Below are 23,811 nucleotides of genomic sequence, written 5' to 3' on the forward strand. Positions count from 1 at the left end.
ACTCCCCATTTTAGGGCCTGAGGAAACCACCCTGCTGATATTCAGATCCAGGTGGGGTATCATCCCAGACTTGCTTTATGACTACTGAATGAAGCACTGAACTTTGTGGATGGTTATTCCAATTCAGGCCTCTGATGTGCCTTACGCTGTCTATGGTTGCCTTGTTTAGTTAGTAGTCATTTCTGATGTTTTCAAAAAGATTGGTTCCAATCCTGCCTGTGGCTCTGGCATTAGCCAGTCAGCTGGCTTTTAGGGAGGGATTCTGACTTGAGTTTGTTATGGAGAGGTGGTGAGTAGGAAAAGGAAGTTTGAGCTCTGCCCTTCCCTCACACCTGGAACTCCCTGGCTTTGAAGCTATGGAGAGCCAGGAGCCAGGGACAGGGAGCAGGCTTAGAGAATGGGAGGCCACAGATCTGACTCATGGTGAATTCTTGTCTTCTCTCAGGGATATGAAAAGCCCATCCTAAGTGCCACGGATTGCCTTCCACCAAGACTATCAGGCCCCAGAGTGTGAACATGAAGTCCAATCCTGCTATCCAAGCTGCCATCGACCTCACAGCAGGCGCTGCAGGTAATCCTGGAGATAGTCCAGCTCTAAGTGAGGCCAAGTGGACATGGTGTGAAAATATTATCTGTGTCACTCATGAAATAATATGCTTTAACCATACAGAAAATGTTATATTGCTGTTAGGTGCTATAGTGTCTGTTCCGACTCATAGTGACCCTGTGCATGTGTTCCCATCTTAGCGTCACGCCATACAGAAAGTGTTATATTGCTGTTAGGTGCTATAGTGTCTGTTAGACACTGCCTGGTCCTGTACTGTAATCACAGTTGTTGTTAAGTTTGAGCCCATTGCTGCTGCCACTGTGACAATCCATCTCATTGGGAGTCTTCCTCTTTTTCACTGACCAAGCATAATAATCTTTCTCCAGGGATTGCTCCCGCTTGATAATATGTTTGAAGTATAAGAGAGTAAGTCTCACCAGCCATGTTCTAGGAGCATTCTGACTACTTCTTCCAACACAGATTTGTTTGTTAGTCTGACAGTTCATGGTATTCTCAAGAAGGTGTTCTGTTGTTGTTAGATGCCTTTGAGTCGGTTCTGACTCAGCGGCCCTACGTACAACTGAACAAAACATGACCTGATCCTGAACCATCCTCACAATTGTTAATATGCTTGAGCCCATTGCTGCTGCCACTTGCCAGTGCATCTCGTTAGAGCACTTCCTCTTTTTTGTTGACCCTTCATTTTATCAAGCATGATGTTCTTCTCCAGGGACTGGTCTCTCTGATAACATGTCCGAAGTATGAGAGACAAAGTTTTGCCATCCTGACTTCCAAGGAGTGTTCTGTCTGTACTTCTTCCAGTACAGGTTTGCTTGTTTTTTTGGCAGTCCATGATACTTTTAATATTCTTCTCCAACACAGTAACTCCTATGCATCAATTCTTCTGTGGTCTTTTCTGTTCATTGTGCAACTTTCACATGTATATGAAGCTAATGAAAATATGGCACACCTTAGTCCTCAAACTAACAACTTTGCTTTTTACCCCCAAATGTTTTATTGTGAATTATGTGATAGTTTACATGGGAGAACATTAGCTTTAACACCCCACAAGCCTGCCCCCCGGTCGTCAGCACACAGCCCCTCTCCCTCTCTGAGTCTGGAGTTCCCAGCTGCTTCATCTCTCCATGTCATCTTCTCTGCCTCCATCTCTGGCGTCACTGTTTCTCTTGGTAGGGTCCCGCTCTCCGCTCTTCTCCCCTGATGGTCCCCAGGGCCCTCCTCTTCTGGACTGCAAAGTCAATTACTCCCCTCCTTTTTTACAAAACGTCTACCTTTACTTTTCCAACCCTCACAGTCAGTCCTGATAGTCATTATTCACTGTTGTACCACATGAGTGCTATCCACATCTCCTTTCATCAGTCCTACCCAGACAGATTGGATACTACTTACTACTCAGTGGAGATTCTACCTTCCTCTGCGCTCTCTGGATCTAGGCTCCCTCTTGAAAGCTTGTAATCCAGTCACTTCTTGTGTTTGTGCCCCTCCCCCCCCCATTTTGGGTAGCCAGTGTCCAAGTTGCCCATCCCTGTCTGCCCTGTGTATTGAGGGGGTGGGAATGATCCTCGCTGTAAAGATTTCATCCTTCTGTTGAGCTACTGCATCCATAAATGTAGGTCAACGTCATCAAATTGTATCAGATTACTCTTTTTTCCCTCTACTTTCTTCTTCTAGTTGAGCTCTGATCATCCAGCCATTGAAGCCAGGTCAAGTGGGTATTATATATAATTATATATGCACAAGTTCTTGTGCATATACCCTATCTTCTTATCAGCTGGACGCTTCATTCTCCACTTTAGTACTCTGTGGCTGTGTCACTGACTCTGGGCCCAGGAGTCCCCAGGTCTTGCCAAACTGCTGGCCAACCAGGTCTCCACCTGGATTCACAGGAGTGTGTTGAATGTGGTTGGACTTAGCTCGCAGCTTCACGGCTGTTTTCCCCTCACTTCCCCTTATCAATGACCAATGTGGAGCACCAGTCAGAGCACGTTGTCTGCTCATGTATTCCCATTGAATCTCAGTCTTAGAAGGGGGTTTGCCCTGAGAGGACCTGACCGCTTGCTATAATGTCTCCTGGGCAAGCAACTTGCTTGTTCTCGTAGTAATCAGTCAGACTGCCTATATTGTTTTGTATTTTTCCTGTCGGTCTTTCTTTCAAGAAGTGTTTTCTGTTCTTCTAGTGACTCCAGGCTGGTCTGCTTGTCCTTTCCAGTGGAAATTTCCCACCTCAAAAGATTCTGAATGGAGTTCAGGATTCCACCTATGGTCTTAGTAATGCAGAGGCTCCACAGGAAGCCTCCTTCTCTGGGCATGTTGTAACCCCATTTTAGGTATTCCAATCAGTTATGGGAAGAAGATGGACTTACAAGCTTTCTATTGTGATATTTCTGGCTATTCCTTTCTCTTCCCCTCAAGTGTCTATTTTATAATGGTATGCCAGGGAAACCAAAATTCAAAAGACAGCCAACCATCTTAAAATTATTTCCCCCTTTTGCCCATTCCAACCATGTCTCAATCCCTGTATCCCAGAGCCCTGTTGTTCCAAGGCTGTGTATACATCATTATTTACTTCTGTCCTACTTAGCCCATGCAAACCTGCCTAATTGTTTTCCCATCTGCCTTGTTCTTCCGGTCCCCTCCTTCTTCTTGTGTATTGCCCCCACCTCCCGAGCACCTAAACTATCCAGTGTCTATTCCCTACCTTGTGCTCCACCTTCCCCTCCTTCCCTCACTGCACCACCTCCCACATCCTAGTAACTAGCAAAGGATTCCCCTTCCCCCCCACCCCCCCACCCCCTTTAGTATGGGTGCTTTTTCTTAGTCTTTTACAGTAGTGGTCCTATGCAGTATACAGCTTAGCTTTTGAACACTTTAAAGAGGTCTTGTGCAGCAGATTCGTATCATGCGGTATGTCATTTAATTTCTTTTCTGCTCCTTCCATGAGTGTTGATGATTGATCCGAACAAAATGAAGTCTTTGACAGCTTCAATCTTTTCTCCATTTATCATGATGTTATTTATTGTTCCAGTGGTGAGGATTTTTGTTTTCTTTACACTGAGGTGCAACCCATATCGAAAGCTGTGGTCTTTCATCTTCATCAGTAAGTGCTTTAAGTCCTCTTTTCCAGTAAGCAGGACTGTGACATCTTCATATCACAAGTTATTAATGAGTCTTCCTTTAATCCTGATGCCACGTTCTTCATATAATCTAGCTTCTTGAACTATTTGCTCAGCATACAGAATAAACATGGTGAAAGAACCCTGTCATACATGTTTCCTGATTTTAAACCATTCAGTGTCTTCTTATTCTGTTTGAATGACTACTTCTTAGTCTATGTACAGGTTCTTCATGAGCACAATTAAGTGTTCTGGGATCCTCATTCTCTTCAGTGTTGTCATGATCCCCCAAAATGGAAGCCTTTGGCTAGTCTATGGAGCACAGGTAAACATCTTTCTGGTATTCTCTGCTTTCAGCCAAGATCCATCTGATGTCAGCATGATATCCTTCATTCCATGTCCTCATGTGAATCCTGTCAGTGTACTGTTGCAACTGTATCTTTAGCAAAACTTTACTTGAATGTGATATTAATGATACTGTCTTATGCTTTCTGCATTCTGTTGGATAATTTCTCTTTGGAATGGGCACGGATATGGATCTCTTTTAATCACTTGGACAGGTAGTTGTCTTTCAGATTTCTTGGCATGGATAAGTAAGTACTTCCAGAGCTGCTTCAGTTTGTTGAAAGATTTCAATTTGTATTCCATCAATTCCTGGAGCCTTGTTCGTTGTAATGCCTTCAGTGCACCTTGAACTTCTTGTTTCAATGCCATTGTCTCTTCATCATGTGCTATCTCTTGAAATGATTGAACATCAACCTTTTTCTTTTGGTACAGTGAATCTGTAGTCTTTACATCTTCTTTTGATGCTTTCTGCATCATTCAATATTTGATAGAATCGAGGCTTAAAGTTTTTCTTCAGTTCTTTCAGCGTGAGAAATACTGAGCGTGTTTTTCCTTTTTGGTTTTCTGACTCCGGATTTTTGCACATTTTATTATAATACTTTACTTTGTCTTCTTGAGCTGCCCTTTGAAATTTTCTGTTCAGCTGTACCACTTCCACGTTTCTTCCATTTGCTTTAGCATTTCTACACTATAGAGCAAGTTTCAGAATCTCTTCTGACATCCATTTTGGTCTTTTCCTTCTTTCTTGTCTTAATGACCTTTTGCTTTCTTCTGTGTGATGTTCTTGATGCCATCCCACAACTCTTCTGGTCTTTGGTTTTTAGTGTCTAATGTATCAAATCTGTTTTTCAGAGATCTCTAAATTCAGGTGGGATACGTTGTAGGTCATATTTTGGTGCTCATGGACTTGTTTTACTTTTCTTCAGCTTCAGCCTGAACTTGCACATGAGTAATTGATGGTCTGCTCTGCCCCTGGCTTTGTTTTGGCAGATGATATGGAGCTTTCCCACCATCTCTTTACTCAGATGTTGTCAATTTGATTTCTGTATATTCCATCTAGTGAGGCCCATGTATACAGTCATCTTTTATGTTGTTTAAAACGTATTTGCAATGAAGAAGTCATTGGTCTTGCAAAATTCTATCATGTGATCTTCAGGATCATTTCTATCACCAAGGCCATATTTTCCAAATACTGATCCTTCCTTTTTGTTTCCAACCTTTGCATCCAAATTACCATTTTAATCGCATGTTTGATCAACTTCAGACTGAAGAAGTTGGTAGAATTCTTCAATTTCATAATCACTGGCATTAGTGGTTGGTATGTAAATTTGAATAAAATAATTTGTTATAGGAACTCTTGTATTAAAGTTAGGCTTGGTGGTGAGATTACCCCTAATTTACAGATGGAAGACATCTCACCTGGTATATGCAGGTATGTGGTATTCCAGCCCCAGTGTGGCTGTTGTCATAGCTCTTTGGTGCAGAGAGAGAACCACCATGTTCTCTCTCTGGGGAAATACTGTTCTTGCTAAACCAGTTGTTGTTGAGTTGACTCTGACTCTGGATGACCCCCTGTGTGTCAGAGTAGGACTGTATGGCATCGAGCTTTCAGAGGCTGAGTTTTTGGAAGTAGATCACCAGGCCTTTTTATTGAGGTATCTCTGCATGTTCTAAAATCTCCATACTTTGAGTTAACTGAGCACGCTAACCATTTTCACCACCCAGGGACTAGAGAAAGGAGGATACTCTTTAGACGTGCCTTAGGTAGATGAGGGTAGATGAGACTGATAATCCACCTAATTTTGGGAGGAGAGGAGAGTTCCAAGTGTTTGCTGGGGATAGTCAGCTAGGGCCTAAAAGAACTGGGGAGAATGTTTGTGGGACTCACCAGATCAGTTGATCAAATGCTGTCTCAGCACCTCCTCTCAGCCTGCCAGTCACTTTGTTTTTTAAAAATAAATCAGTGTTGTTGAACAGAGGACAAAGTATTTATCAATAAACCAAAGGTTGCCCAAGGTAAGATAGCAAGGAAGGTGGGTGATAGCATAGTACAAACACTGATAAGCAGCAGTGGACAATGGGCAGTCTCCCAGGTAAGGAACCATAGTGGTGCCCTCGCCTGAGAAGCAGGGCATAAAAGGTAGTGGGTTGCCCTAGGTGCTAGCCTTTGGGGTGTTTGCCCATCTAGTGCCTCTGGCTGGGCCCCTTGCCTTGCTGTGGAGGTGAGCTGCAATCTTCTAGACTTGTCTGTGGAGGCCGCTGTGGCAACATTTGTCTGCCTCAGGCATCTTTTTTGTCTCTGTGAAAGAAGAGCATCACACTACATGAGAGATTTTCTACTTTGGGGATTATATGCTCTCTCTCTCTAATATATATATATACATACATACCTTGGATCTGTTGTGATAGAATTTAAAGGCTCACTTTTCCTAGAAAGGCATTTGGGTGCCACATTTACAGTATACAGTACATTTTTTTTTTTTAAGTTTTTATTGTGAATTGAGTGACAGTTTACATGGGAGAACATCAGTTTTACACTTATCATTTCATTGCAATGATTACAATACTCTCCATGCATCATCATTCAACAGTATTTGTTTCTAGTCCCTCTTTTTTGGTGGCTGGGGGTGGGGAATATACACAAAAACACTCAGGAATATATAATAATTTAAACAACCAAAAGGTACATTCTGCAAGCCTGCCTCCTGGTTGCTGGCACATAGCCTTTCTCTTTCCATGAGTCTAGAGTCCTCAACTGCTCTATTTCTCCATGTCCTCATCTCTGCCTCCATCTCTGGTGTCACTGCCTCTGTGGATAGGGTTCCACATTCCGCTTGGCTCGTCTCCCTTGATGGTCCTAAGGTCCTCTGTTCCTGGACTGTAAGATAAACTGCTGCCCCCTTTTTGTTACAGAACTTCTATCTTTACAGTTTTGACAGTTACAATTATTCATGATAACAATTACTCACTATTGAATCATAAGAATTTTATCACCATCTCTTTTCTCATCTAGACAAGATGAGAACTATTCAGTGGGGACTCTACCGTGCCCCACACACTCTTAAACTAAACTCCCTCTTGAAAACTTTTAAGCCAGTCACTTCATCCCTATCACTTCATGCCTTTATTGCCCCGTCATTTTAGGTAGCTAATGTCTAAGTTGACCGTCACTATCAACCGTGTATACAGAGGAGATAGGATTGATGCTTGATATGAAAACTCCTTCCCTTTTAGTTGGTATTTTGAGCTACTACATCCATAAGTATAAGTCAGGTTCATCAAATTGTAGCAATTTACACTTGTTTCCTTTTTCAAAAATTGTTTTTTTTTTTTTTGAATCTTCCTCTAGTGGAGTTCTGATGAGGCTAGGTCAAATGGGTTTGCTCAAATCTGCAAGTTTGAGCATTTGTGTACGTTTCCCCTCACTTCATATCAGGTGGATGCTTCACTCTCAGCTCTAGCCCTCAGTGGCTATGTCCTTGTCCATGGACTCAGGAGTCCCCAGGTCTCATCACACTTTGGACCATTCAGCCCTTCCTCTTCTCTCTCTCATCTCCAGATCAACAGGAGTCTGTGGGACATGGTCGAACTCAGCCCATATCTTCATTGCTGCCTTTCTTCTCCCCCCACCCCCAGTCACCAGTAGACCAATGTGGTCACCAGCAAGCTTGAGGGGGGTTTGTCCTGAAGAAACTTGATTGCTTGCCTTGAAGGCTTCCAGTGAACAACTTACTTGTTCTTGTAGTAGCCAGATTGCCAGTTTTGTTTTGGATTTTTACTGTGGTCTTTCATTGAAAGTATATCTTCTGTTGCTCTAACTGTTCCTGGCTGGTCTGCTTGTCCTTTTCAGTGAGAATGTCCCAACTCATAAGGTTTCGGATAGGGTTCAGGATTCCACCGAAGGTCCTATACACTACAAAGTCTCTGCAAGACTATTTCACTGGGCAATTTCTAGAACCCCTTTTAGGTATTCCAGTCAGTTATAGGCTAAAGATGGGCTTATAAGCTCTCAGTATATGGTAAATTTTAAAGATTAAATTGCAACAAGATTGTTAGGAGTACAGGATTATTGAGATATAAGGAGACATCTCTTGGTTAATGTGTTTAATTAGCATGTATCAAGCCTTATACATAAAGAAAACCAAACAACAAGTACAAACTAGTTGCTGTCAAGTCAATTCTGACTCTTGGCGAACTCATGTGTGTCAGAATAGTCCTTTATACCAACCTGTGTTCCAGAGCTAAATTTCCCTGAAAACTCTGGGTTCAGTATTCATTCTCCGTACTCTGGCCTCACAGGGACAACCCCTCACTGGTGTCTGTCTGCCACAGGCCTTTGAACTTCAACAACACCTGGAAGTTTTTTGGTTTTTTTTGCGGTGGGTCTGTGAGGCGGGGGCTGGGTGTATGTGGTGCCTGTTTGTGACGTGAGGACCTTTGTTCTTTGTTCTGAAATGAGGTATGTGAGGTGGCAGATCAGAAGTAGCAGTCCCATGCTGGAGGGGATCTGAGATTCGTCAGATAATAGAACCAGAGGAGGATCTCTAGAGATCTTTGTGCACATGGTTAACGGGCTCAGGAAGGAATGGGATGGCTGTTCTGTGGAAAGAGAAGATGGAAAAGCTCAATATCACCAGCTAAATCAAGGTCAGGAGCAGACTGTAGAACAGACCATCAATTACTCATATGCCAGTTCATGCTGAAGCTAAAGAAAATTAGAACAAGTTCATGGGAGTCAAAATATGACCTACAACATATCCTACCCAAATTTAGAGATCATCTGAAGAGCAGATTTTATGGATTGCACATTAATGACTGAAAACCAGAAGAGTTGTGGGATGACATCAAGAATATCATACAGGAAAAAAGCAAAATGTCGTTAAGAAGATAAGGAAGAAAGAAAAGACCAAAATGGATATCAAAAGTGCTGAAACGTGTTCTCCAGCATAGAGATGCTGAAACAAATGAAAGATGAGGAGGTAAAAGAACTGAATAGAAAATTTCAAAGGGCTGCTTGAGAAGACAAAGTCAATGTTATAAAGAAATGTGCAAAGATCTAGAGTTAGAAAACCAAAAGAAAAGGAGACGCTTAGCATATCTGAAGATGAAAGAACTGAGGAAAAAATTTAAGCCTCAACTCGCAATACTAATCTATGGGCAAAGTATTGAATGATACAAAAAGCATCAAAAGGAGGTGGAAGGATTACACAGAGTCACTATATCCAAAAGAAATCAGCCATTTCAAGAAGAAGCATATGGTCAAGAGCCAGTGATATTGAAGGGAGAAGTTCAAGGTGCACTGAAGGCTTTGACAAAGAACAAAGCTCTGGGAATTGATGGAATACAAATGGAAAATTTTAACGAACTAATGCAGCACTGGAGGCACTCATTATGTATCCCAAGAAATTTGGAGGATAATTTCCTGACCAGCTGATGGGGAATAAATCCTTATTTGTACCCATTCCAAAGAGAGGTGATCCAGTGGAATGTGGAAATCATCAGACAATATCATTAATATCGCGTGCTAATACATATCTGAAGATTATTTCAAAATGGCCACAACAATAATATGGCAGGTAGTTGTCTGAGATTTAAGCCACCTTCTGACAAGGAGATGGAATGAGGAATATTACTGCTGACATCAAATGGATCTTGACTGAAAGCAGAAAATTGTTTTGTTGTTGTTAAGTGCTGTCAAGTCAGTTCCAACTCATAGCAATCCTGTATAGAGTTTCCAAGGAGTGTCTGGTGGGTTTGAATCAATGACCTTGCAGTTCAAACTGACCTTGTGGTCCAGTTCATTCTCCTGCAGTGCCAACGCCAGGACTCCAGAAAGATGTTTACCTGTGCTTTATTAACAGTGTAAAAGATTTTGACTGTATGGACCATGACAAGCTTTGGACAACATTGTGGAGAAGGAGTATTCCAGAACACTTGTGCTTATGATAATTGTGTACATAGATCAAGAGGCATAGAACAGACCATGGGATAATGAATCAGGAAACTTGTGCACATTCTTTAACTATATTTCTTCAATCTGTAGGCTGAGCATATAATCCAAGAAGTTAAACTATATGAAGAAGAACATGGTGGCAGGATTGACAAAGATCTATCAGCAACCTGAGAGATGCAAATAATACAACCTTGTTTGCTGAAAGCGAAGCACTCTTAGAATTCTGATGAAGACCACAGCCTTAGGTATGGGTTATACTTCAATGTAAAGAAAACAAAAATCCTCACCACTGGAACAATAAATAACACCATGATAAATGGAGAAAAGATTGAAGTTATCAAAGATTTCATTTTGCTTTGATCCACCATCAACACACATGTAAGCAGCAACCAGGAAATCAAACGACATATTGCATTGGCAAATCTAATGCACAAGACCTCTTTAAAGTGTTCGTCAGTCTCAGGACTATGGTGTGCCTGACCCAAGCTATGGTATTTTCAATTTCCTCAAATTCATGTGAAATGAATAATGAATAATAGAAGAATTAATGTATTTAGGTTTTGGTGTTGGAGAAGAATATTAAAGGTACCATGGACTGCCAGAAGAACAAACAAATCTGAGTTGGAGGAAGTATAAGCAGAATGCTCCTTAGATGCCAAGATGGTCAGACTTCAACTCTCATACTTAGGACATGTTATCAGAAGAGACAGTCTCTGGAGAAGAACATCATGCTTGGTAAAGTGGAAGGTTAACGAAAGAGAGGGAGACCCCAATGAGATGGATTGGCACAGTGGCAGGAGCAACGGGCTCAAGAGTAACAGCAATTGTGAGGATGGCGCAGGAAGGCTTATTGTTTTGTTCTGTTATACATAGGGTTGCTATCGACCAGAACCAACTCGAGGGCACCTAACAACAACAAAGGAAAACTAGTTCTGCTCTGTGACCTGGGGTTGCTGTGGGTTGAAATTGATTCAATGGCACCTAACGATAACAGTAGTACTGTAAGCTATAGTAGCTTAACAACTATAAAATAAAGCAGTCCCTATGTTGATTTGGGTGGTGCACATTGTTAATGAGCTTGGCTGCTAACCAAAAGACTGGTGGTTCGAGTCCACCCAGAGGTGCCTAGAAAGAAAGACCTGGTGATTTGTTTGTGACAAATCAGCTGCTAATTACCCTATGGAGCTCAGGTGTCCTCTGGCACACTTCGGGTCACCATACCCCTCCACAGGTAGTGATAGTAGTACTTTACTCCACGGTCTGCCTTCTTTATTGTTTATTTCCTCAAATATCAAAGGAAAAAAAAATTTAACATTAGGTTTTGCTGTGCCCAACTATGAAACATTTCCTTTTTTCAGCCATTTTTACATGTGCATTTCAGTGCCATTTATTATGTTCACCATATTATGTAATCATCATAATTTTCCATTTCCCAATTCCAAAGGCTCTTTTGACTGAAATATTTTGAAAATTACAGTTGATGCTTGAACAATAAAGGTGTAAACTGCTCATGCGGAGATGTTTTAAATGGAAACAACATCCACGGATAAGTGGGCCTGTGCAAGTCAATCTCATGTTGTTCAAGGGTCCACTGTACTCTGTGTGCTTCCTTGCCTCATCAGGCCAAGCATATATGGAGCACCTCCAGAGATGTGGGGCTTCTCACCTCTGGTGGTTGTGTGTCTGGTGGTTGTGTGTTGCAGCCTCCCTGCCCTCCCTTCACAACAGACACTGTCCCTGCCCTGAAAGATTCCTCCACTGTGTTGAAGACTGCAAATTAAAAAATCCAATCTCATTAAAATTATGGGTGAAACATGGGACACCAGTAAACAATTCAGACACAGTTTCACTTTCCTCTTAAGGAGAATGAGATGGTCACAAGTCTGACTTCTAAACTAGCGGAGATGTTCAATTCCTGTATTACTCACTGACTCTGTAGGACCATGGGATGCTGCTGGTTTTCAGCATAGTCAGTGGCCACTGGAGGCAGAGCTATGTGTGGTAAATGCCATGGGCAGTTCACTGACCTCCAAGGAGAAAAGGAGAGACTGACTGAATGAAATTGAACTGTTGCCTGACCACTGTTGGAAATGTAACTGTTACAGAAATACGGCAAGTACATAGATGTCAGAACCACTCAGGGTGATGGAGTAAAGGTATCAGAAACTTGTAGTTGGTAGTAGAACTGTTCCTTAGGCTCTCTGAGACGAAGTCTTTATGAGAGCAGAAGCCTCGTCTTTATGCTTCTGAGTGGATGGTGAGTTTGAATAGCCAACCTGCAGTTAGCAGTCCAGTGTTTAGCCCACTTTGCTGCCAGGAACCATTTAAAATATGAATACTTTGAATGAAATGTTGTTGCCTTGTCTATATCTATGTTATCTGAATTGTGTGTACCCACCTTAAAAATGCTGGTATTTCCTTATTTGGAATAATTAAATTATTCTGATATAATTAGGGTCCTATTTCATTCCAGCCCAGCAGTACCTGTGAGAATAACTCTTAGTTAACTAATTAGAACAACATCATCATACATGGCGATTTCACTAATCCAGAACTAGAGGCACACTGGACAAGACAACCTAAAATGTATATCAGTCTCCTAGAAGGAGCCATCTATAGCGGTACATAGAATGACAGGACCCTTTCCAAGCTCTCTGGAATTTTCTGTTAAGTTGTTTTTAGCAGGCCTCACCCCATCTCTACTTTCCATGATAGAGTTATAATAATTATGTATAATGTCCACATTCTACAACTGCATTTCTTAGTTTAAATTCTCATTTTCAAGAGGATAGTCTTCTCTTCAGTTTTGATGGATATTGAATAGCCTCGTTAAATGGTTTTTGTGTTTCCTGTACAAGCATTGCGAGTCTGAGATGCCACTGCTCTCAGACTCAGAGAGACGATGGTGTTACCTGGTGGCAGTTCCAGTAGAACTGACCCCAGGCCAGCTTCTGGGGATATTGTCATGGAGTCAACTCGTGGTGACCCCATGTGTGTCAGAGTAGAACCATGCTTCATTAGGTATTCAGTGGCTGGATCTCCATGCCATTCTTCAAGGTGGCTCTGTATGAACTCAGAACCTTCAACTTTTTGATTAACAGCTGAATGCATTAACTGTTTGCACCACCAAGGACTCCTGGTGTTGTCACAGTTCATGCTCTTCCTTAAGTTCACAATTCTTGCTGGGGGGAATGTGTAAAAGTGGTGTGTCTGACCTCCTCTGACTTCATACGAGGGAAGGGAAATTAAAGTCAACACCAGTGCAGCCTTGCTTTTAATTAAGGAATTAGCCTTAATTCCTAGAAGGTGGAGGTCTGACCCCAGCCATCCCTCCTACAGCACTCTCTCCTCATCTGATGCATTCGGTAATTCGTTGCAATAGCTACACTGAACTCACAGACCAAACTTATGATTGTGGGGTTTATAAGGGAAATAAATGTTTGCAACTCAAGATCAGGAATGCTCAAGCTATAGATCTTCCGTCAGGATAGCCTCCACTCAGCCATGCTCACAGGCACACCTAAGCCTGGGGCCTGCTTGGGCAAACTTTGCTAAGTTCCTTTAGCTCTTGACCTCTCAGCCCTGTGGCTCCTTAGTTTCTGTCATGCTTGGGCTTACTCTGCCTGTAAGCCTCAGCCCAAAGGCATTCAGCTTTCTCTGTGTGGGCCAAGAAGCCCACTGCTCTGTCTCATGCTCTTGGTTCTGTTGTCTCTGTTGCTGCTGTCTGTGGTGTCACCACTCTCTGTCTCCTGGAAGTTCAGCCCAGGAATCTCTACATCCAAAGGATGCACTCCACCCCGACTCCTCCTCATGATGGTACTGAAATCCTCCAGTTCTGCTCTTGACATGACTCGTTTTAATTAGTGGAATGACAAAACTCACCAATCCCCCTGTTAGAGTTCTATACACCTTGTTTCCATGACCCCCCCCAGGGTGCCATGTACTGTATTTCCATTATTAGTAAGCCATCCAATACCCTTGGTGGACCATGAACACCTCATATTTGCATAGTTCCCCCCCACCCCCAGTCATTGGAGTCCTGGTGTAGCACTGTGGCATAAAGCACTGAACCACAAGAGAAGTGGTAGGCAGTTCAAATTCACCAGCTGCTCCTTGGAAGCCCTATACAGGGTAAGTATGAGTCGGAACCAACTTGAAGGCACTTAACAACACTTGCTCCCACCAAATGACTGGCTGCTGTTGTTGGTAAATCATTTGGTGAGAGCAAAGACTATGACTGTTGTTACATCACCACACCAGGACTTGGAAAGACTATGGCTATAGAAGAGCTGTATCAGGTAATTTGCTGCATTACAGAAGTCCATTTAGATTTTGCTATACAGGTAGTTCCCACCTTACAACGTAAGGTTACGATAAACCACACTTATCACCAGCTATTGTTGGTTGGGCACATCTTATTTGTAATGTGTATTACATACAGTATTGCAGCATGTAATTTTCTGGTGTTCTGAGATGTTCACTTAGAGATGGTCTCTAAGTGATTTATAAAGATAATGATAATTAAAGGCATTAGTGAAAATTAAACTAAAAAGAGAGGTATTCAGCTTACATCAGAACTGACTTATGACACAGGAATAGAGTCCTGTTGTAAGTTGGGAACAGATGAATATAGGATTCGTGTAGGGGTAATTGCGGTCTATTACCTATCTAAAGATATTTCATTAATTGATAAACGTTTTTCCGTGGGGTCAAATATTAATTTCCTTATCCAAGAAGATAAGTAAGAAAGAGAAAACAAATAAGCAAACAACAGCACCTTTCTGATGGCCAGATTTCTGAAATACTGGAAAACTGCACTGGGGAGGTGCGAAAGACTATGTTCAAGTAAGTAAAATAACAATTGTTGTTCTTAAGGGCTATTGAGTTGGTTCTGACTCATAGTGACCCTGTATAGGGTTTCTGAGGAACAACAGCTGGTGGATTTGAACCGCTGACCTTGCAGTTCGAACCTACCTTGTCCAGTGCATTATCCTGCAATGCCACACCAAGACTCCAAAATAACAGTAGAGAATAGAAATTGGTCTCTTTGGTGGTTTAGGCATATCCTTGTCTAGAGGATGGAATGAAACCAATCTTTTTTATTTCTTTTATGTTTCTTTTTCATACGCTCAAATGTGTGGCTTGCATTTCCCTTTTGATTCACTGATGACCCTGAGATATAGTCTCATATCTAATGCTGCCATGGTTATGCACACAGCTGGGAGGAAACATTTATAGATGCTACTAGAAAGTTTCTGTTAATTCATGCTATGAGGAGATGCATAATTCATGCTATGAGGAGTTGCATAATTCATTCATTTCCAAGTACTCTTATATTGCAAAATAAAATGCACCTGTAAGATAAACTTAGGACATTATAATAAGTTAAAAACTTCAAAGAGCCCTTGACATTGCAAATAAAAAAAGAAAAACATACATATATATTTAGCTCTTTAATTCCATTTTTCCGTAGACTATCTGAAGCCCCCTCATAATAGAGCAACAGGCAACAGGTGACACTTTGAGTATGGCTAGTTAATCCCTGAAGAGCTAAATGTGTATTTTTTCCTTTTTTATTTTGCAGTGTCAGGGGATCTTTGAAATGTGTATCTTATAATGTTTTAAACTTCTATTACAGGTGCATTTTATTTTGCAATACTAGAGTACTTAGGAGCTCTGGTATCATAGTGGTTACAAGTCGGGCTGCTAACCCCAAGGTCTGCAGTTGGAGACTACCAGCTGTTCTGTAGGAGAAAGTTGAGACTTTCTGCTCCCATGAAGATTTACAGCCTTAGAAACCCTATGCAGGGGGGTTACTATGAGTCAGAACCGACTCCATGGCACCTAACCACCACCACCAGAATTCTTGGAAATGAACACATTATACAGTTCCCTCATAGCGTGAATAAACAAACTTTCCAGTAGCATCTATAGATGCTTAGGCAAAGAAGATAGATTCTTCCCAGACTTTCCCTTTTCTTTTATGTGGCTCCTCTCTCTTATGTACACACACAGAGACATGGTGGCTACTGTTTATTAGCCATTTACCAGATAGCAGGCGCTGCACAATGCTTGTGTCGCCATCTTCACTCCTCACATCACATGGATGAGGTGACTGGCGAAGAGCTCCACCCCACCACCCATGCTCCTAAGCACACACTGTACCTTGGCTCAGTGGGTGTCCCATGACTCTTTAGCGTGCATTTCTCTTCCCTTTTGAGTGTGGGCTCCTGTAGGGTTGAAACTGGCATATCAGGGTGCTTAGCAGATAAGAAACCTATGTAATTTGAACTCTGATAGAATATTCAGAGGGAAAAGAGGCCAAGATGAACTGAAGCAATGGTAAACCTTGGGGTGGGTTCTAACTTCACTCTGTCCTGAGCCACATTGGGATAACATGAACTGTGTGATACTGTCTTGGGCTACTTTGGGGTGGCCTGGGCTGTGATGTGCTGTCCTGGGGTGGACTGGTCTGTGACGTGTTGTCGTGGGGTGGCCCGGGCTGTGACGTGTTGTCGTGGGGTGGCCCGGGCTGGGACGTGTTGTCGTGGGGTGGCCCGGACTGGGATGTGTTGTCGTGGGGTGACCTGGGCTGGGACGTGCTGTCCTGGGGTGGTCCAGGCTGTGACCTGCTGTCCTGGGTGGACCGAGCTGTGACATTCTGTCCTGGTTTTCAGGGGGTACCGCATGTGTCCTGACTGGGCAGCCATTTGATACAATGAAGGTGAAGATGCAGACCTTCCCCACCCTGTACAAAGGCTTAACTGACTGTTGCCTGAAGACCTACTCCCAGGTGGGCTTCCGGGGTTTCTACAAGGGCACCAGCCCTGCGCTGATTGCCAACATCGCCGAGAACTCCGTCCTCTTCATGTGCTACGGCTTCTGCCAACAGGTGGTGAGGAACGTGATTGGGTTGGACAAGCAGGCAAAACTCAGGTGAGCCAGTGACACTGACTGAGTTTGGTTTAATTTTAAAGAAGCCACCTCAGTATAGTCAAACTTTCTAGGATATCCAATGAGGAAGAACATTTTATTTTCTAAAGTAGAAACTTTCTTTCTGATACATTGTCATCTTATAGATTTTTCCTTCATAATTTATTTTTATTGTTGCAGTTGAGGATATACACAGCAGAATATGTACCAATTCAGTCATTTCTACATGTACAATTCTATAACGTTGCTTGTGTAATTCAAATTGTGCAGCCATTCTCATCTTCCTTTTCTGAGTTTTTCCTCACCATTACCATAAATTCACTAATCCGTACATTTCCCACCTAATCTTTTGAGTTGCTGTTGTCAACTTAATCCCATAGAGAGAGATTTGAAAAGCTCAGTGCTCCAGTCAGACATTCTTTACTAGTGAAGCTAAACTAGTGTTTGGTCTTAAGATTTCAGGGATAGTTTTATTTTAAGGTTTAAGATTTAAAGATTATCTCAGGGAAATAGTTTCAGGGGTTCATCCAGCCTCCAGGGCTCCAGAAAATTTGGATTACATGAGAATTTAAAATTCTATTCTGCGTTTCTCCCCTTTTGATCAGGGTTGTTCTATAGATCCGTTGATTATATAGTAGTGGTTGCTGGGCAGCATCATTTCTTCTGGGCTCATAGTGAAGGAGGAAGTTGTTTGTGGAGGCAGTACGTCACACATTCCATTTCCTCTTCTGGTCCTCACTCTTCCTTCCTTTTCTATTGCCACAGGTGAATAGAGACTACTGGTTCCACCATTCGTGGCCACATGTAAACTTTTAAGAGCCCAGGCACTTCACAATGAGCTAGAAGAGAAGCACTAAACATATTAAGCCAATTATGGAAGTCTCATAGAGCCATGATCCTAAACTTCCAAACCAAGCAACAAAATCCCACGAGGTGCTTGGTTGCCAACCTCAGCAGATAGTTGTTGTCCTTTTTTTTTTTTTGGTCTTTGTTGTAAACATATCATACAACTTTTGCCAATTCAACTTTCTACAGGTATATAATTGTATGCCTTGACAGCAATTACATTAATCAGCTGTCAGCCATACCCTTAATCAATGAGAGTTTCCTTCACCTTAAACTGCAACTCACTACTCCATAGTGATACATTTCCTTTCCTGCCTCCCTCCTGCTTCTGGTAACTAACAAACATTAGTCTTTTCTAGTCTTTTTATTAAAGTTAAGTCATACAATATTTGTCCTTTTGTGATTAACTTCCTTCATTCCACATCATGTCTTCAAGCTCCATTCGTATTATAGCATATATTGAGACCTCGTTTCTCCTACTGGCTGAGAGTAGTATTCCATTGTGTGTGTATGTATCTCATTTTGTTTATTCATTACTTTCTTGACATTTAGGTTGTTCCTATCTTTTGGCTGTTGTGAATAATGCTCAATGAACATTAAGTGTCCAAAGTATCTGTTTGAGTGTCTGCTTTCAAGTCTTTTGGGTATATACCTAGAAGTAGGATTGCTGGGTCATGTCAGGTGCCATCGAGTCGATTCTGACTCAGTGATACTACATGCAACAGTGTAAAACACTGCACTCTCCTCACAATTATTGCTATATTTGATCCCACTGGTGCCACCACTGTGTCAGTCCATCTTGTTGAGGGGCTCCCTCTTTTTCACTGTTTCTCTGCCATACCTGATGTCCTTTTCCAGAGACTGGGTCATATGGTAGTTTTACTTTTTGTTTTGTGAGGAAACACTACACTGTTTTCCACAATGGCTATACCATTTTATATTCCTACCAGCAATAGATAAGGGTTCCAATTTTCCTACAACCTTGCCAACATTTATTGTTGTTTTTAATAGTGATGTCCCTTAACAACAACAATTATATTTTTATTGACTACATGACTTGTCTTTTCACTTTTTTGGTAAAGTCTTTTGATGAACAAAAGGTTTTAAAGTTTTTGTTACCATTTATTTATTTTGTTTTTTGCTGTTTGTGTTTTTATTATATTAAAAATTCCATTGTTAATAGTTAGACCCAACAGTGTTGCTCCTGCGTTTTCTTTTAATAATTTTATGGTTTTAATTTGCACATTTAGTTCTTAGATCCCTTTTGAATTTGTTTCTCTGTATGGTGTGAGGCTTAGCTTCTGTTTCAATATTCTGCATGTGGAAATCCAATTTTCCCAGCACCATTTATGAAAAATTCTTCATCAAATGGTCTTAGCACTCTTTTTAAAAAAAATCAGTGGCTCATGTTGCTGTTGTTGAGTGCCGTCAAGTCTGTTCCGACCCACAGCAACCCTCTGTGTAGGGTTTCCAAGGATCAGATGGTGAGCTTGAACCACTGATCTTGCAGTTCAAACTGACTTTGCAGCCCAGCACATTAACCCACAGTGCCACACCAGGACTCCAGTGGACCATAGATGTATGGATTTATTTCTGAACCATCAGTTCTGTTCCACTGGTCTGAGTGTCTTTTGTTATACCAATAACAGGCTGTTTTGATATGTAGATATATAATATGTCTTTAAATCAGGAAATGTAGATCTTCCTACTTTGTTCTTTTCCAGCATTGCTTTAATTATTTGGGGCTTCTTGCCATTCTGTATAGAGTTAACGATTAGTTTTTCCTTTTCTGTAAGAAGGCTGTTGGAATTTTGATCAGGATTGTGTTGACTCTGTAGATCAATTTGGGTAGTATTGACATCTTAACACTATGAAGTCTTTCAATCCATGACGTGGAACAGCTTTCCATTTATTATTTTTTAATTTTTTAAACAATGTTTTATAATTTCCATTGTATAAGTCTTTCATATTCCTGGTTATATTTATTCCTAGGTATATTATTCTCTTAGATGCTATTGTAAATGGAAATGATTTCTTTAATTCCATTTCAGATTTCTTATTGCTGGTGTATAGGAACCCAGCTGATTTAAGATTGTTGACTTTTGCCTTGCAACTTTCTTAAATTTCTCTATTCACTCTGGAAGTTTTCTTACAGATTCTTTTGGATCTTCTGTGAGATAGGATCATGTGACCTATGAATAGAGGTTCATCATGCAAACTTGGAAATACATACTCAGTACATACAACAAAGGAAAGTTGAGCGTGAGCTACCTAGATGTTCTTTTGTTCTTCAGGAGTGTGTTCTGGTTATGTCACTGCCTCCATGGGCAGAAGTGCTGGGTTTAAACCATAGATACAACTGGGAACCCAACTTGTGAGTTCCATGTCATCCCCAAACTGTAGAGGATTGGAAGGAGTTTCCCAACTCAAATGTATTTGAGGAGAAACTTAAGATTTTAGGAAGGGTCTGAGGCATCTGAGAAACTTCCAGAAGCTGCCTGCTAAACTCATGAGACGAGACTTGTGTTGGGTCATCTCTTAGGCATTTATTATCCTGAGACTGAAATGATCCAGAAACCCCTGGGATGGTTAGTGATTCCACCCATGGACACTGGTGTATTTCTGAATCCTTTAAAAAGGTCACATTAGCATCATGGTGGCAAAGGGTAGCCTCACTGGTTGTGTCAGTAGGAGTTGGAGAGCTGATTGCAATTACAGGTCTTGTGATGAAGTAGATCCCCTTTTACATAGAACTGTATGCTGGGGACGGCTGAAGGTCCAAACGTGTCCTTTTCAGGGACACTGAGCTAAAGAAGAGGCTGCATGTGGAACCCTCAAGCACATGTCTGGTGGCTTTATGCCCTCAAGTCAGTTCTAACTCATAGAGATCTTGCAGAGGGTTCCCGAGATATAAATCTTTTCAGGAGCAGAAAGTGTCATCTTTTTCCTGTGAAGTGACTGGTAGATTTGAACTGCTTACCTTGAGGTTAGTAGCTCAGCTCATAATTCACTATGCTAGCAGGGCTCCCAAAGTATACAGAAGTTAAAAAATCAGTTGATGTCAACTCAACTCTGACTCATGATGGCCCCATGTATGTCAGTAGAGCAGTGCTCCATGGGTATTCAATGACCTGTCGTTTTAGATTGCCAGGCCTATCTTCCAAGGTGCCTCCAACCTTTGGTTTCTTAGGCTGTGAACAGAAGGAAGAGAAGGAAGAGCACAGTGCTCTGCTGATAAATAGCGTAATTCCGACAGCTGCATCCCTCTGCACTGCCTTCAGAGCAAAGAGCCCTGTTGGTGCAGTGGGTAAAGCATTAGGCTGCCAACAGAAAGGTCAGCTGCCAACTAGTCACTGTTGGGAAAAGATCTGGCAGTCTGCTTCCATAAAGATTTACAGCCTGGGAAACGCTGTGGAGCAGTTCTATACTCTCCTACACAGTCATTAAGAGTTGGATTGGACTCAATAGCTATGGATTATGGTTGTCAGAATATCAAATTGGCGTCCCTCAAAGAGGGCTGGGCAATATGGCAGAGAGCAGAGAACTCCTCTGTGGACATGGCAGTTATCTGAGTCATGTACATGTTATTCTATTTGTTCCAGAAACCATCCTGCTTAACTTGTTCTAAGCCAGCACTCATCTTCTGAGCACAGGACTTTTTCATCCTGCAGTGATTGTTACTGCCTCCGAGTTTGCAAAGCTCTGACACAGAGATGAGCAAACCCAGGGTTAGTCTCTTGTCTTAAGGATGGAAACAGGTACAGAGAACAGTATGCTCAGAATCACCTTGGGCAGCTGGAATTGTTTGGAAGAGGGCGGATTAGAAGGCAGTATGAGCAAGAGCAAGAGCAGAAGAGGGCAGCACTGCTTGTGAGAGTCTGCTGGGATTTCTGTGTTGTTGTTGTTGTTGTTAAGTGCCATCGAGTCGGTTCCGACCCATAGCGACCCTGTACAGGGTTTCCGAGGGTGAAAATCTTTACGGGAGTAGAAAGCCACATCTTTCTCCCGCGGAGCGGCTGGTAGTTTCGAACCACAGACCTTAAGGTTCGCAGCCCGATTCGTAACCACTACGCTACCAGAGCTCCTGTAGGAGGGTAAATATTTGCCTGTCCCTGGGAGGACACTGACTAAGGCTTGACCTTTGGCTCAGAGTCTTCCACAGCAGAAATGTTCAGATACATGTTTGTTGAATGGGAGACAAACAGTTGATTCTTACAAAACCCCATCCTATGCTGTTTCCACTCCAGTTTTAAATGTGCGTGCACTGGTAGATGAAAGTCCTCGTTAGTACGCCAACATCCCCAGCCTATCTGATCTGGCCTGCTCATTGCCCTGTATAGCAAGCTTGGCATTGGTCCAGGAGTCTAAGCCATCCTTACCACAGCTTGGGGATAAGAGATCTCACATTTATTGACTGTTACCTTTGTTCCAACAAACTTAGGCCACTCTGCTTAATGACCTTAGTTAGCTGACTATTATGTGTCAGCTGACTTACAGAGGCCCTGAGAAAGGCCACCTATGGCCCTGCAGGTTGGCCGTAGGACCTCAGGAGCCATCTGAAGCTTAGTTGGAATGAAGTGAGAAGAAGAAATGGCCCCAATAGCATTTGACAATATTTCTACATTCCATAAATCTGTGTGTATCTAGTTCTTATCTGATCTTATGTTTCATTCTCCAGGATCCAAAGGTAGTCCAGTGCTTTGAAGCAGTGACGTCCTCTTGAAAGCAAGCTTTTGACTCCAAGCCAACTTCTTAGGGCCATGGGTGTAGGAGAGACTGGCCCCCTGGTGGCCCCACCACAGCAAAGGCCAGAGCCATAGCTTAGGGACTTGATTCTGTACTTGTGTTTAATACTACTGTAACGTGAGGAACATTGAGTGTTTAGGTACAATTAGACTTTTGTTCACAGCTCTCTCTACCTAGGGCAATTGGTTGAGTGTGGCATCACCCCTGGGGGCCTTTTGTTATTCCATAAGATGCTGGCATTCAATGGATGTCAGGAGTCAATTGTCCTGCTGTGAATTGATCAATCTTGTCTGCATTACGAGGAATCAGCCCATCCAAAATGACAGGATTGCAAAAGGGATTTTCTTTTTTGAGCCTCTGGGTGGTGTACATGGTTAATGTGTTCAACTGTCAACTGAAAGATTGGATGTTTGAGTCTCCCAGAGATGCCTTGTAAGGAAGACCTTGTGACCTGCTTCCAATGGATCAGCCATTGGAAACCCTCTGGAGCCCAGGTCTACTTTGACACAAACAGAGTTGTCAGGACTTAGAATTGACTCAGTAGCGCCTGTTTTTTGTTTTTGTTTTTTTCATCCTCAGAGAAGTCTTTCTAGCATTTATTTCTCAGACTTCCCTTCATATTCTTGAACTCTTACCATATTCTAATTTTGTAATCCCACTGGAGACAGTGGCTGGTAGTGCTAAAACCTGTAAGGGGTTATGTGATTTTTAAATTTATGTCCATTCACTCCCGATTTAGATTAGATTTTCACTGTAACTATCTCCCCTACAACTGTTGACCCCACAGCTCCACTGTACCTCCTCTTGCCTCCCTGCTGTAAGAGTGAGGAGGTCATCAGCTGAGCGGGGGCATGGTCTGGCTTGGCTACAACATTTGTTACCTTGTTATTCTGGGTGTTTTAGGCAGTTCCATTACACACCACATGTTGAGATTGTTTCAGAGCCTGGTTTGACTTTTATACCAGAGTGTGAATGGTGCATGTATTTGAGTGGTGGTACTGGGGGTAATTTTCTTCCTCAATCTTTCATGACATGGTGCTAGTTTGTATAACTTGTCTCATAAAAAGAGTATGGATTTTCCTGTCAACCTGAGTCATCTTCCACTTGTTCACTGTGGGTCTTGGGCACATACACATCACCTCTAAGCACCATTCTGCCCATCTGGAAATTGAGGTATTGCTCTCACCTTCATAGGCCATGCAACTATGGATGGAGCAGCGTGTGGTGTTTCTGGTGGGTGCTAGGAGGCATTTCCCTTCCTCACTGTTGCTCTCTCTACCTCCCCTGGTGCCTTCTACGTGGCAGGT

At 42.2% G+C, this 23,811-nt stretch overlaps 1 protein-coding gene across 1 annotated transcript in view; it reads left to right on the top strand.

Annotated features, from left to right (window-relative positions):
• Positions 1 to 445: 445 nt before the first annotated feature.
• Positions 446 to 23,811, top strand: part of SLC25A15 (solute carrier family 25 (mitochondrial carrier; ornithine transporter) member 15) — a 29,701-nt gene continuing 6,335 nt past the window's right edge. Inside the window, exons 1-2 of the mRNA XM_006877420.1 lie at positions 446 to 571; positions 16,657 to 16,915. Coding sequence (XP_006877482.1) covers positions 517 to 571; positions 16,657 to 16,915 — 314 coding nt within the window. The 5' untranslated portion in view covers positions 446 to 516. The remainder of the gene's footprint in view (positions 572 to 16,656; positions 16,916 to 23,811) is intronic.

The sequence above is a fragment of the Chrysochloris asiatica genome, unplaced genomic scaffold, assembly GCF_000296735.1.
Source record: "Chrysochloris asiatica unplaced genomic scaffold, ChrAsi1.0 scaffold00494, whole genome shotgun sequence".
In the NCBI taxonomy this organism is placed as follows: domain Eukaryota; kingdom Metazoa; phylum Chordata; class Mammalia; order Afrosoricida; family Chrysochloridae; genus Chrysochloris; species Chrysochloris asiatica.